This window comes from Phyllobates terribilis, unplaced genomic scaffold, assembly GCF_046119375.1.
Source record: "Phyllobates terribilis strain yellow unplaced genomic scaffold, ASM4611937v1 Scaffold_8__6_contigs__length_399053987, whole genome shotgun sequence".
Taxonomy (NCBI): domain Eukaryota; kingdom Metazoa; phylum Chordata; class Amphibia; order Anura; family Dendrobatidae; genus Phyllobates; species Phyllobates terribilis.
In genome coordinates, this window is record NW_027362768.1 from 186,584,386 (window position 1) to 186,600,159 (window position 15,774).

At 50.4% G+C, this 15,774-nt stretch overlaps 1 protein-coding gene across 1 annotated transcript in view; it reads left to right on the top strand.

The window, feature by feature from the left end:
* The window catches only part of MSH4 (mutS homolog 4), a 68,284-nt gene that overhangs the window by 39,182 nt on the left and 13,328 nt on the right, over positions 1-15,774 (top strand). Inside the window, exons 11-12 of the mRNA XM_073642679.1 lie at positions 8,318-8,487; positions 9,817-9,947. Coding sequence (XP_073498780.1) covers positions 8,318-8,487; positions 9,817-9,947 — 301 coding nt within the window. The remainder of the gene's footprint in view (positions 1-8,317; positions 8,488-9,816; positions 9,948-15,774) is intronic.

Genomic DNA, 15,774 nt, shown 5'->3' on the forward strand with positions numbered 1-15,774 from the left:
AGGTGTGTCCAAACTTATGGTCTGTACTGTATATATACCCCCGTACGGTCACTGCCAGCTCCGCAATAACAATAAGAGCCACTAGCTACCACCAACAATTGTTTATGCAGGCCGATTGAACACCAGTTACAGGTAACGTTTGGCTTCAGGGGTGCGATTTACAGAGCACAAGGAACAGAGCTATTAAACTTTATAAATGTAATCTGGAAAGGTAGGCAGTATTTATAAAAAAAAAACAAAGTTGATACAAACTGGGAGCAAAACAATACAAAATATACAATTACATAAAATAAAAAGGAATAACAAAAGAAAAATTACTAAACCTGGGTCATGGAAATGGCTTAATGAAGGGAGGTACTTCTTAGGAAAACAGACAAAACCCACAGCAAGGTGTACCTTTCAGGACTGGCACATGACCAAACCCAAATGCATTTTTTTTTAGTTCAAGGTTACGCCCACATACTTCCCCTTGGTGAGCTCATGTGGAGGCTGATTGTGGGATGTGCTAGGTCTTTTAGAATTTTATGAGATCCCCAATTTACAGGATATCTTTTCCCCTGGGGTCACAGGTGGTAGATATTGTCGTCATATTTCTTATCGCGATTTTACCTTTATATGGAGATGAAATTTGGCATGGATAGTATCATCCATCGGAGGTTATTAAGTATAATGGGTTAGGCTGGCCTTACGGTGATGTGATTGAATGTGTTACGTTCGTCCCTTCGTTATGACGCTGAAAATGTATCTCCCATAAATATCGGATGTAGCATACCTGGCGGCGTTCTTGCATGGTGTTCCATCTCTCATCATGCAAGATCGCAAACTTCATCTCCCGCCCAGCTTCCTGGTCTGGCTTCTTTCCTTGTGCTCTGCTCTGCTCTACTTTGGCTGCATAGGGCGACGCCCGCTGAACTTCCTATTTCTTGTAGCTGCTGCGGACACGCCCCTGTTGCATCTTCAGCCTATTGCTGTCCATCTTTGGGTATTTATTCCACCTTCTTCCTCAAGATGGCGCCTGAGCATTGTGTCCTGTCAGTTGGCTTTTTGTCTCTGACGTGCCAGGTCCTATCCTGTTTTCCTGCCTGTTTTCCAGTTCTGTGTCTGAACTGTGGTCTGTTCTTGTGAACACGCTTCCAGCCTGTTCTTTCGCCTTCTAGGGGCCGTATTCCTAGATCTGCCTGTCTGTGCCTTGCGGTATCTGTTCCTGTCTGAACAGTGTCCTGTTTGTGTTCCAGCCTTGCTGTATTAGTTCCCGTTCCTCTGTTCCCAGTTGTCTGTGCCTCGTTTCTACTTTAGCCTTTTCTCCCTTTTCCCTCTATGTCTGTTTTCTGCGTCTTTCTGCAGAGTCTGAACTTGCTCCTAAATTCCTTCTCGTCGTCTCTGTACCTCTGTTGTGAATTTAGTGTACGCTCGCTACTTCTTTGTAAGTACTTTGTGTGCTTCTGGTTCTGCCTTTCTTTCTCCGTCTGTTCTTTGTGAACAGAGTCCTATCCCCTTGCCTTGTCTCGTTCGCCGCTCCGGCGGTTCTAGCCGCTCTGCGGTTTCCGCTCTGCTTCTGCCTCGCCTACCGCTCTGCGGTTTCCGCTCTGCTCCTGCCTTGTTTACCGCTCTGCGGTTTCCGCTCTGCTCCTGCTTAGCTTGCCGCTCTTGCGGTTTCTGCTCTGCTCCTGCCTTGTTTACCGCTCTGCGGTTTCCGCTCTGCTCCTGCTTAGCTTGCCGCTCTTGCGGTTTCTGCTCTGCTCCTGCCTTGTTTGCCGCTCTGCGGTTTCCGCTCTGCTCCTGCCTTCTTAGCCGCTCTGCGGTTTCCGCTCTGCTCCTGCCTTGTTTACCGCTCTGCGGTTTCCGCTCTGCTCCTGCCTTGTTTACCGCTCTGCGGTTTCCGCTCTGCTCCTGCCTTGTTTGCCGCTCTGCTGCGGCCTTCTTAGCCGCTCTGCGGTTTCCACTCTGCTCATGCCTTGTTTACCGCTCTGCGGTTTCCGCTCTGCTCCTGCCTTGTTTGCCGCTCTGCAGTTTCCGCTCTGCTGCGGCCTTCTTAGCCGCTCTGCGGTTTCCGCTCTGCTTCTGCCTTGTTTACCGCTCTTGCGGTTTCCACTCTGCTCTTGCCTTGCTTGCCGCTCCTGCAGTTTCTGCTCTGCATCTGCTCGCTGCTCCGGCAGTCCTGTCCTGCTCTGCTTCTGCTCGCTGCTCCGGCAGCCCCGTCCTGCTCTGCATCTGCTCGCTGCTCCGGCAGTCCTGTCCTGCTCTGCTTGTGCTCGCTGCTCCGGCAGTCCCGTCCTGCTCTGCTCTTGCCCACCGCTTCGGGCGTTCCCTCTCTGCTGTGTTTGGCTATCGCATCTGCGGTTCTGTTTCTGTGACCCAGTCTGTACTGGGTCTTGTCCTCTCTGTGCTCCAGCCCGTCCTTTCGGCTAGTACCTCCCTGCCTGCATATTCGCCTGTATCCACCCGTCTGCATACCTGCCGTGTTCGCTTATATCCACCAGTCTGTGCCAGCCTAACCTGCCTGTTCCAGTAATCCCTGTGTGGGTCAACCCCCGTGTCCGGAGTTTGACCTGGAGTAGCACCTGGTCCCTCTGCCCGGTTTCTCCCTGGTGCACTGGCGTCGTATGCCGTCGTGCCATCTTGGTCGGATCGGCCAGATACTTAGTCACGCCCCTCCAGGCACTCTCCGGTTCATGGTCCAGTGGAACCACTTCTCCCGCACACGCCAGTCAGTCCGGGCGTGTGCATAACAGCATGCTCAGGCCATGGTTCCCGTTGAGCCCCACGGCCTTCGCTCTCTGAGGTGTTTTCCAGCTAAATACGTGCATTAAATAAATAAATACATTTTTTTTTTTTCTCTAGCTGAGTTCCAGGCGAATTACGCACCCGTCCAGATGGAGCTTTCTGCACCCGTTCCTGCGGATCCGCCCCAGTACTATGGGGATCCAAAACTAAGTCGTACATTTGTGGAGCAATGCATGCTACACTTCAAGTTCTACCCTCTTTCTTTTCCTTCTGATTGGTCTAAAGTGGCATTTATAATTGACTACCTAGCGGGTGATGCCTTGAAGTGGGTCACCCCCCTATGGGAAGCTTGGGATCCTATCGTCCTTGACCTGCAGGCCTTCCTGGTGGCTTTCCTAATGGTCTTCGATGACCCCAATCCTGGAGTCCCTGCTGAAGCTGCACCTGCTCCCGCGGATCCACCACGGTACTACGGGGATCCAAAACAATGCCGTGCGTTTGTGTGGCAATGCTTGCTGCAGTTCCGGTTCTATGCCAATGCTTATTCTTCCAATCGGGTTAAGGTGGGATTTATAATGTCCAACCTAGCGGGTGATGCCTTGGAATGGATCAACCCCCTATGGGAAGCACAGGATCCTATCGTTCTTGACCTACAGGCCTTCCTGGTGGCCTTCCTTTTGGCTTTCGATGATCCTAACCCTGAAGCCCCTGCTGAAGCTTCACTTCCCTGTATCCCGGAGCAGCCCCGACGGGTAATGTGCATAGGTAGCGCACAAATTCTCCTGCCCGAAAAGACTGTTGCTTGCCCAGAATCCACTCAGGATGACAACACTCTCCGGAATACTTCTCCCAACCTCAAGGCAGTCCAGACGTGCTAGACGTAGAGGCAAGCCGTCACGCCAGAGTCTGTCCTCCCAGAGACCTCCTGACCCCTACCTTGAAGTCCCTACTGAAGCTTCATCTCCCTGTATCCCGGAGAAGCCCCAGCGGGTGATGTGCGTGGGTGGTGCACCAGTTCTCCTGCCAGAAGAGACTGCTACCCATCCAGAGTCCACACAGGAGAGCTTCCTGCACCTGGCATCAGATACTACACCCACTTTAACCAGTGTGCATGTCCAAGGATGCTCCGAAGCTGTGATTACCTCCGAGTCTGTACACCTTTACTACCTGGCGGAGGACCCCCTGTTGCCTCCTGAATCCTCCGGGATACCACTCGATGACAATTGGAGAGAGACTTCCCTACACCCGGTACCCGATACTTCGTCTGCTCAGTCCTGTGGGCCTGACAATGGGTGCCTCAAAGTGGTAGTTACTCCCGAGTCTCTACACCCCTCTGACCAGGCGGAGGACCTCCAGTTGTCTCCAGAACCCTTCGGGGTGCTACCTGGTAGCGAAAGGACAGAGACTCTCCTATTCTCTGTACCTGATACCTCGCTCGCTTCGTCCAGTGAGTCCAACTTAGTGTACTCCGAAGCAGATGTTACCCCCGAGTCTCTACACCCCTCCGACCAGGCGGAGGACCTCCAGTCGTCTCCAGAACCCTTCGGGGTGCTACCTGATAGCGAATGGACAGAGACTCTCCTTTTCTCGGTACCTGATACCTCGCCCGCTTCTTCCAGTGAGTCCGACCTAGTGTACTCCGAAGCAGAGGTTACCCCCGAGTCTCTACACCCCTCCGACCAGGCGGAGGACCTCCAGTCGTCTCCTGAACCCTTCGGGGTGCTACCTGATAACGAATGGACAGAGACTCTCCTTTACTCGGTACCTGATACCTCGCCCGCTTCTTCCAGTGAGTCTGACCTAGTGTACTCCGAAGCAGAGGTTACCCTCGAGTCTCGATACCCCTCCAACCTGGCGGAGGACCCCCAGTTGTTTCCTGAATCCTCCGGGGTACCACCACATAACAAAGAGGCAGTGACTTCTCTACACCTTGTACCTGATACTTTGCCCATTTCATCCTGTGAGCTTGACAAGATGTACCCCGAAGCAGAGGCTACCCCCGAGTCTCTGCACCCCTCCAACCCGGCGGAGGACCTCCAGTTGTCTCCTGAACTTTTTGGGGTGCTGCCTAAAAATAAATGTAGAGAGACTTTTTTGTGTGCTGTTTCTGGTACTTCACCCGTTTCATCTGTTGCTGAAGATGGCTGGATGGGAAGTCGCATCCTAGCCATCCAGATTATGAGACCAGTTTTGTCTCCTCCTGTGGACAATAGAAGTAATCTCCTTGAAGAGAGGGATTGGCCCCCAAATTCCCTGCGGAAGATCCTTGCAGGCCTGAAGAAGAGGGGGCGTAAGGGGGGGGGTACTGTAGCATACCTGGCGGCGTTCTTGCATGGTGTTCCATCTCTCATCATGCAAGATCGCAAACTTCATCTCCCGCCCAGCTTCCTGGTCTGGCTTCTTTCCTTGTGCTCTGCTCTGCTCTACTTTGGCTGCATAGGGCGACGCCCGCTGAACTTCCTGTTTCTTGTAGCTGCTGCAGACACGCCCCTGTTGCATCTTCAGCCTATTGCTGTCCATCTTTGGGTATTTATTCCACCTTCTTCCTCAAGATGGCGCCTGAGCATTGTGTCCTGTCAGTTGGCTTTTTGTCTCTGACGTGCCAGGTCCTATCCTGTTTTCCTGCCTGTTTTCCAGTTCTGTGTCTGAACTGTGGTCTGTTCTTGTGAACACGCTTCCAGCCTGTTCTTTCGCCTTCTAGGGGCCGTATTCCTAGATCTGCCTGTCTGTGCCTTGCGGTATCTGTTCCTGTCTGAACAGTGTCCTGTTTGTGTTCCAGCCTTGCTGTATTAGTTCCCGTTCCTCTGTTCCCAGTTGTCTGTGCCTCGTTTCTACTTTAGCCTTTTCTCCCTTTTCCCTCTATGTCTGTTTTCTGCGTCTTTCTGCAGAGTCTGAACTTGCTCCTAAATTCCTTCTCGTCGTCTCTGTACCTCTGTTGTGAATTTAGTGTACGCTCGCTACTTCTTTGTAAGTACTTTGTGTGCTTCTGGTTCTGCCTTTCTTTCTCCGTCTGTTCTTTGTGAACAGAGTCCTATCCCCTTGCCTTGTCTCGTTCGCCGCTCCGGCGGTTCTAGCCGCTCTGCGGTTTCCGCTCTGCTTCTGCCTCGCCTACCGCTCTGCGGTTTCCGCTCTGCTCCTGCCTTGTTTACCGCTCTGCGGTTTCCGCTCTGCTCCTGCTTAGCTTGCCGCTCTTGCGGTTTCTGCTCTGCTCCTGCCTTGTTTACCGCTCTGCGGTTTCCGCTCTGCTCCTGCTTAGCTTGCCGCTCTTGCGGTTTCTGCTCTGCTCCTGCCTTGTTTGCCGCTCTGCGGTTTCCGCTCTGCTCCTGCCTTCTTAGCCGCTCTGCGGTTTCCGCTCTGCTCCTGCCTTGTTTACCGCTCTGCGGTTTCCGCTCTGCTCCTGCCTTGTTTACCGCTCTGCGGTTTCCGCTCTGCTCCTGCCTTGTTTGCCGCTCTGCGGTTTCCGCTCTGCTGCGGCCTTCCTAGCCGCTCTGCGGTTTCCGCTCTGCTCCTGCCTTGTTTACCGCTCTGCGGTTTCCGCTCTGCTCCTGCCTTGTTTGCCGCTCTGCGGTTTCCGCTCTGCTACGGCCTTCTTAGCCGCTCTGCGGTTTCCGCTCTGCTCCGGCCTTGTTTACCGCTCTTGCGGTTTCCACTCTGCTCTTGCCTTGCTTGCCGCTCCTGCGGTTTCTGCTCTGCATCTGCTCGCTGCTCCGGCAGTCCTGTCCTGCTCTGCTTCTGCTCGCTGCTCCGGCAGCCCCGTCCTGCTCTGCATCTGCTCGCTGCTCCGGCAGTCCTGTCCTGCTCTGCTTGTGCTCGCTGCTCCGGCAGTCCCGTCCTGCTCTGCTCTTGCCCACCGCTTCGGGCGTTCCCTCTCTGCTGTGTTTGGCTACCGCATCTGCGGTTCTGTTTCTGTGACCCAGTCTGTACTGGGTCTTGTCCTCTCTGTGCTCCAGCCCGTCCTTTCGGCCAGTACCTCCCTGCCTGCATATTCGCCTGTATCCACCCGTCTGCATACCTGCCGTGTTCGCTTATATCCACCAGTCTGTGCCAGCCTAACCTGCCTGTTCCAGTAATCCCTGTGTGGGTCAACCCCCGTGTCCGGAGTTTGACCTGGAGTAGCACCTGGTCCCTCTGCCCGGTTTCTCCCTGGTGCACTGGCGTCGTATGCCGTCGTGCCATCTTGGTCGGATCGGCCAGATACTTAGTCACGCCCCTCCAGGCACTCTCCGGTTCATGGTCCAGTGGAACCACTTCTCCCGCACACGCCAGTCAGTCCGGGCGTGTGCATAACATCGGATCAATGCAAACCCCAATATTCATCACTGACTGCTGGCTCCAAAAGGTCTGGGAACTATGCTTTGAACAAAGAAAGCTGCAGCCAGGGAAGCGTACTTCGCCATCTCTGCGTAAACGAATCTTAGTTTTTACCCTGAGAAAATCTCCTGTTGTAATTACCTGGTCACTGCAGGAGGCCCCTACTTCAATGGAAATGTAACCTCTCTCACACTTCCCCAGTTATAATTAGTTTCTCACTTCCCTATTTATAGTTCGTTATTTTCTTTCTCAACCATATGTTCAATGTGAGTGTGATATGTCCCTTCTCTGAAGATGTCCTATCCACAGAATAGGTGATGACTTATAGATTGGAGGGAGTCTGACTGCTTGGACCTGCACTGATCAGCAGAACTGGGCACTTTTACCACCGATACAATGGAGCTGCAGTGCGCATTCCCAACCTCCGATCCAGTCATCCGCTATAGGACTGCTGAGCGCTGCACTTCACAAAAAAATGAATGGAGCGGAGCTGCCACTCCATCCTAATGGGGATAAAAGTTCCCTATTCTGCTTATCTGTGCGGGTCCGAGCGGTCAGATCCAAACAGATCTATAAGTTATCACCTATGCTGTGAATAGTAGATAACTTCACTTCCCTGGACAACCTCTTTAACAATCAATCCTCATCCACACAGCGCTGTTTTTCTGCAGTTAGGTTTTTTATATTTTTTTTTTATTAAACCAAAAGTAGATTCCAAAGTAAGGAAAAGCATAAAGAAGAGGCGCCAATTCATCAATAGTGGTTTTTTTTATTCTTATTCTTTGACGGTGCTTTTTCTGTTTCTTGTTGGTGAACTTTGCATCAGATTAAAATGGTGAACATTGTTTGATACATTTTTTTGACACCTTTTTAGAGTAAAATATTCCACTGTCCCTTCAATAAATCAAAATGTTACATTCTTGTCTTTAACTTAAGCACAATTAAGTATACATTTTATGACATTTCAAAAAAGTGAGAAATGACAATTTTTAACCAAGCACATCTCAAAAATTATAGCCACCCCACATTGAGGAGCACACACACCCCTGGACTATCAAAGACTGTGAAAAAATAGCGTGAAAATGGTGCAAAAGCCATAATGATGAATTTGATATAAAAATGGCTAAAAAAAAGGTGCAAAAAAATTATGAATTGGGCCAATGTGTTTTAATTTGTGCATTTTTGAGAGTCATCGATTCATTTTTCGAATGTCGTGTGCTTCCCAGCATGCAACAGAATAAAAAACACAATTAATGCCTGAAATTAATTTATTTATTCTTAGATTTAACATCATACTTGAAAAAATTAAAACGGTAATTAATGATGATACCAGATACACCAGAGGATGCCTCAACTCGAGAACGCAGAAGTGTTACGCCGTGAAGCCAAATATCAACGAGTTCCTCGATATTGCCAGGAGGACGTATGCAGAGATTGTGGACGACATCGCTGGTGCTGATCGCAGCCAGGAAAAAAACTTTTCTAAAAGCTATCTGTTGTTTGTTTTTTTTTTTCTTATTTTGGAGACCTGGTTTCTTTTTGTTAGGCCACGGCCCCACTATCAGTATTCGGTCAGTATTTTTTCTCAGGAGTGGGTGATAAATGCAGAATTGGTGACTTGTTTCTATTCTACCTTTTCTCTGATTGTTCCTCATCTGGTTTTGGCTCCCACTCCTGAGAAAAAATACTGACCGGATACTGACCAAATACTGATAGTGGGGCCGTGGCCTTAAAGTTGTTATCTTAGAGCTACCCCAGGGGGCACAACCTGCGGCCGGGGAGCCGTAGTGTGAGGCCCCAACAAGAATGGGAAAGTGACAATGGTTCCCTGTGCAGCCATCTCTGAGACCCCTAAACGTTGGCTGAATGGGGGTCTTCCCAATAAAACCAAAAAGGAGACATCTGGAAGTTTGCATGGTCTCTTCTGGAGTGTCAACACTGAAAATGGGGACTCAATCTCTGGAATAATTGAGAGTCCTGGAAGTGTAATCTGCACCTATTAAACACTTAAAGGGATATTCCCATCTCCTATCCCAATATGTAGTAGGTGTAATAATAATAATATTAGTAAATACCTCCAATTAGAAATGTAGTATAGTTTTTCTGATTCGCTATGTCTCTTTCCTCATGTGCAGGCATTGCAGGACCTTAGGTATCCATGATTATGACCACTAGCAACTAACTAACTGTCACTGTATCAGTGTTCGTAACCATGGATACCTAAGGTCCTGCAATGCCTGCACATGAGGAAAGAGACATAGCGAATCAGAAAAACTATACTACATTTCTAATTGGAGGTATTTGCTAATATTATTATTGTTACACCTACTACATATTGGGATAGGATCTTGGAGATGGGAATACCCCTTTAAGACCCGTACTTTATACACCATAAATATTTGATAGTGTCCAACGTTGGAGGGACACACACAATTGATGAGAGGAATAGTCCCGCCTAGTTGTCAATTTATTTATATATTTCCAGGAAGAGTAATAGGGGGACTGCACAGTGCAGAGTTGTGGGAAATGACGCTGTATAATTGCTATTTTATGGCCTATATTTTAACAGCGTTATGCGCCATGTCGTGCTTAGTCTGCTATCGACATCCTAACCGTACTGCTGGCTGCCGTCCGTATCATGCATTTATCGTACATTATAGCACGGCCGGGGCCTTTACCCGTCATCATATTTCCATGCAATCCTTCACATATATTAGTTACGTACGTGTTAGGGGCTGTGACTTGTATGTGGCACTAATGTGCGGTTTTATTTCTGTGCAGCAATGATATCGCAGCTCTCTGATAAGTACAACTTACCGTTCAGGACCAGCTTCAGCACCACCCGAGGATTCTTCATTCAGATGAACATGGAAGGGAATGTGCAGGAATCCCTCCCTGCAGAATTTATTAAGGTAGAGCCCCTTATTATTAATGCAGGCAGTCATAGGGTATATTCACATGTAGCTTCTTTAATGCAGAAAAAAAAAAAAAGGCGACATACTGACTACTGGAGTCCGCCCACAGCTCAAACACTATCTGGTGACTGTCTTCATCAGATAGAAGGAATGGCGTCCACGAGTCACCTGACCGCCGAGGCATCTGATTGATGGGTCAGAAAGTTATCGTTCCTAGTTCAGTAGAGACCGTCAGAGTGTTAGCACTGGAGGTAGGGGACTATTATGGTGGTCAGTAGGCCCCCCCCAACTCCTAAAATTTTTGCAACTTTTTAAAAACGTGCAAATAAATACCTCCGCCGCAAACTTCTAGGTTAGAAAATCTACACCCACCCTGACAGACAGAGAAAAACACAGATGAACAAGCAGAAAATAAACTTCTAAATAGGCAAAACTTTAAAGAAGAAGCTCTTGATCCTTTTGATCTATAATTCATCTTTGTCCTTTGAAATTAGACCTAATGCTATTATAGTTCAGATCATCCAGAATTGTCTGCCATACGTACACGAGTTGTCTCGGTTTCTCGATGCTCATCAAGGCTTGAAGGGGTGAAACCAAGGAAATGAGCCGGACTATAAAGCTGGTATACGTGCATTGTGTTAGGTGCACGTTCACACTGTGGCCATTTCACAGAAAAAATCCAAGAAAAAAACAAAAACAAAATGAGCAAGTACCCTGCAGTAAGTAAATAGTACTAGTACATGTAAATAACATAGGGGACTTAGTTAACACTATTTTGATAAAAAAAAAGCATAAAAGCCATCCCACCACAACAAGGTGTACCCAATCAGGACAGTCCTATCTCTAGTATTAAAATCTCACCTTATGTCAGCCAACCTCAATATACTATTACTATTTACTTACTGAAGAGCATATCCTCATTTTGTTTTTTGTTTGTTGGGTTTTGTCTGTGAAATGGTCAGTGTGAATGTGCTCTTACATGCACGTACATCAACTTATGCTCCGGATCATTTCTTTGGTAGTTTCTTGTACTTTGTACAAACAGGGCTGTGGCCCCACTTTGTTAGCCAGGCATTTATCTGTATCGCTTCCCACGAGCAGATGTCTGAACAGTCGTGCCCCTGTCCTGCTCTGCGCTTATCTCCATTGAGTTTGGCTGTCACAAGGTGAGGTTTTAATATTGTAGACATACGCCGACCGTCCCGTTGGGTACACCTTGTCATGGTGACAGGATAGGACCGTCCCGATGGACACACCTTGTCGTGGTGACAGGATAGAACCATCCCGACGGGTACACCTCGTCATGGTGACAGGATAGGACCGTCCCGATGGACACACCTTGTCGTGGTGACAGGATAGGACCATCCCGACGGGTATACCTTGTCATGGTGACAGGTTAGGACCGTCCCGATGGACACACCTTGTGGTGACAGGATAGGACCGACCCGATGGATACACCTTGTCGTGACAGGATAGGACCATCCCGACGGGTACACCTTGTCATGGTGACAGGATAGGACCGTCCCGATGGACACACCTTGTCATGGTGACAGGATAGGACCGTCCCGATGGACACACCTTGTCATGGTGACAGGATAGGACCATCCCATTGGGTACACCTTGTCATGGTGACAGGTTAGGACCGTCCCGATGGGTACACCTTGTCATGGTGACAGGATAGGACCGTCCCGATGGATACACCTTGTCATGACAGGATAGGACCATCCCGACGGGTACACCTTGTCATGGTGACAGGATAGGACCATCCCGTTGGGTACACCTTGTCATGGTGACAGGATAGGACCATCCCGTTGGGTACACCTTGTCATGGTGACAGGATAGGACCGTCCCGATGGACACACCTTGTCATGGTGACAGGATAGGACCGTCCCGTTGGGTACACCTTGTCATGGTGACAGGATAGGACCATCCCGACGGGTACACCTTGTCATGGTGACAGGATAGGACCATCCCGACGGGTACACCTTGTCATGGTGACAGGTTAGGACCGTCCCGATGGACACACCTTGTCGTGGTGACAGGATAGAACCATCCCGACGGGTATACCTTGTCATGGTGACAGGATAGGACCATCCCGACGGGTACACCTTGTCATGGTGACAGGATAGGACCATCCCGACGGGTACACCTTGTCATGGTGACAGGTTAGGACCGTCCCGATGGACACACCTTGTCGTGGTGACAGGATAGAACCATCCCGACGGGTATACCTTGTCATGGTGACAGGTTAGGACCGTCCCGATGGACACACCTTGTCGTGGTGACAGGATAGGACCGTCCCGATGGATACACCTTGTCGTGACAGGATAGGACCATCCCGACGGGTACACCTTGTCATGGTGACAGGATAGGACCGTCCCGATGGACACACCTTGTCATGGTGACAGGATAGGACCGTCCCGATGGACACACCTTGTCATGGTGACAGGATAGGACCATCCCATTGGGTACACCTTGTCATGGTGACAGGTTAGGACCGTCCCGATGGGTACACCTTGTCATGGTGACAGGATAGGACCGTCCCGATGGATACACCTTGTCGTGACAGGATAGGACCATCCCGACGGGTACACCTTGTCATGGTGACAGGATAGGACCATCCCGTTGGGTACACCTTGTCTTGGTGACAGGTTAGGACCGTCCCGATGGGTACACCTTGTCATGGTGACAGGATAGGACCGTCCCGATGGATACACCTTGTCGTGACAAGATAGGACCATCCCGACGGGTACACCTTGTCATGGTGACAGGATAGGACCATCCCGTTGGGTACACCTTGTCATGGTGACAGGATAGGACCATCCCGTTGGGTACACTTTGTCATGGTGACAGGATAGGACCGTCCCGATGGACACACCTTGTCATGGTGACAGGATAGGACCGTCCCGTTGGGTACACCTTGTCATGGTGACAGGATAGGACCATCCCGACGGGTACACCTTGTCATGGTGACAGGTTAGGACCGTCCCGATGGACACACCTTGTCGTGGTGACAGGATAGAACCATCCCGACGGGTACACCTTGTCATGGTGACAGGTCAGGACCGTCCCGATGGACACACCTTGTCGTGGTGACAGGATAGGACCATCCCGACGGGTACACCTTGTCATGGTGACAGGATAGGACCGTCCCGATGGATACACCTTGTCGTAGTGACAGGATAGGACCATCCCGACGGGTACACCTTGTCATGGTGACAGGTTAGGACCGTCCCGATGGACACACCTAGTCATGGTGACAGGATAGGACCATCCCGACGGGTACACCTTGTCATTATGACAGCATAGGACCGTCCCAATGGGTAAATTTTGTCACGGTGGAATGGCTTTTACGCTTTTTTTTGATCAAAACAGTGTTAACTAAGCCCCCTATGCTATTTACATGTACTTTTACCATTTACTTATTTGCGTACTACAGGGTATATTCCCATTTAGTTTGTTAAGGGAGTGGTATCTCATTACAAAAACCTTAAATGGTGCCACAGCGCCATACAAAGCCCATGCACAGGCGTGGTGCTGCCCCTGAAGGGAAATGGCCAAGTATTTCTAAAATCAATAAACTAATGAGATATTATGTGTGCCTATGACGCGCCCCTGGGCCTGTGTCGCGCTGCGTTGCGCACGCGGGAGCCTACCCGGAGCCGGATCAGTGGAGGGTTGTAGTCTCGTGGCGGTGACCCGGTCCGTGCCCAGGGAGTCAAACTAGACGGCAGTCTATTAGTAGTAAATAGTTGATGACTACGCCACCCGTTGAGTGCAGCCAGGAAGCTGCTGCTGCAGGGCAGACCGCTGAAGCCGGTGGTAGGATTGTGCAGCGTGATAGTATAACCCCCAACGGGAGGGGTATGGCCTCAGGGCAGCTGACGTGGATGATGGGGGTAGCAGGAACCACTCAGAGACGGTACGGTGTAGTTCAGGGTCTTTACTGGTAACAACGACAGACCCTCCCGGAGTACTTGCTAGCAAACGGGGCCTGGTCAGTCTTTGAGCAGATGGGATCTCCCCTGGCCAGGCGTAGTTGTAGGCCTCCCAAACTGACTGTACTCTTCTGGCTACCTTGTTAGAAGCTGATGTAAGTAGCCCACGTCCCTGAGTGTACCGTGTGGTGCTCACCCGTATGGCCGGTGACTCGGGGCCTTCTAATGGCTTCCGCTCCACGATGGTGGTGCTGGTCCCACGCGTGTGACCGTGCCTTCGGGCTTCTGGGCCAGAGGACCTGAAATCCCCTGCCTGACGGATTCTGCTGCTGGGTAGGAGTTAGTCCCCACAGCCTCGGACTCCGGGTCCGGTAAAGAATCTTCTTAGTCAGGGCGAGCTCTGCAGCTGCCAGCCCCTGACTCCTTGTAACTCTGCTGTTTCCTATGCTGCTTCTTGTCTCCACTCTCCTTGTCTGACTCACCCTGCCTCAGCCCCGGGTTTATACAGGGGAAGTTCTTCCCCTCCCAAGACTGGGCAGGAGGTGTGGCATGCACAGGATCCCTGACCAAAGGACCTCCCACCTGCTCTCAGACATAACATTACATTACTGTGGAAAACCAGACCCCTGGGGTGCCACATTCCCCCCTAGTGAAATTTAGTACTCCGGGACTAAACACATTTAGAAAAACATAACAAAGTATAACAATAACAATACTATAAGAAAAACACATAAGATGGTTACGGCGTGTCCGCAACCGGATGCAGTCTTTGAAGAAAAGCAAAAGTGTCCATTTCACCAACACAGGGAGACGTAACCAGGTAGGGGTCTGTCCTACCCCGAGTCCTTAACAGTCTCTAGTCCATCCTGGGTTACGCTCCAACTATATACAAGGATTCCCGGTAAATCCACCAAGGTTTCCTAAAAACAACTGGAAACACAAAATTATACACAAGCAACAATACACAGATAAACATAAATAAAACTATTTTTACACTTCAAATTCTCCAGCGTGCGGGTAACTGGCCTCTAGTGGCCCTAGTGGACCTACGGAGCTGACTGTCTGGCCCTGAACTACAGGGTGTAGGAGCTGTCAAGGGTAAACTGGGCAGCTGCCTACCGGCTCTTTGTCTCACTAGGGGTACGGCAGGCTCACTATAAGCAGAGGGTTGATTCTCCTGTTCTACTCGTGTGGAGTCTTCTGCCTCCTGGACCGGCTGTTCTTCCAGCTCTACCCGTTGCTCCGTAGGTTCTTGGGATGATGGTTGGAGGAAGGTGAGTACGGGTACCACAACTGCACCATTGACTTGAGTCCAAGACCGAGGGAAGTCCCCGAGCACGGTACTAACCATATCTTCCCTTTCTCCCACGGGTCGATGGTCTTCTTGTTCGTCTTCAGGGTTCCTCAGTTGTTCGGGACACTTCTTCAGGTGGTCCCGGGATACAATGGCTGTGGTTTCCCCTCCGTCTTTACTGATGGTACAGACCTTCGGGTTCTCGTGGCTTGAGGGCAGTACGGTGTACGGGTCCTTCTCCCACTGGTCATCCAACTTGTGGAGCCGTCTTTTCCTCTTCAAGACCTGCTCTCCGGGTACCAGGGGAACAGCGGGAGCATACTGGTTGTAAGTCTTCTCTTGTCTTTCCCTAGCCTGACAGAGACTTCGCTCCACGCTCTCTTGTACTCTCCGGTACTGCTGCTGCCTCTCTGTGTCCCAGTCTGTTTCTGGTGAAGTGTCCTCAGGTGTCAGGACTCCCATTTCCAGGTCAACAGGTAACTTACCAGGTCTCGCCCTCATTAGGTAAGCCGGGGTACAGTTGGTGGAACCTACCGGGATGTGGTTGTATAGGTCCACCAGATCGGGCAACTTCTCAGGCCACAGACTGCGT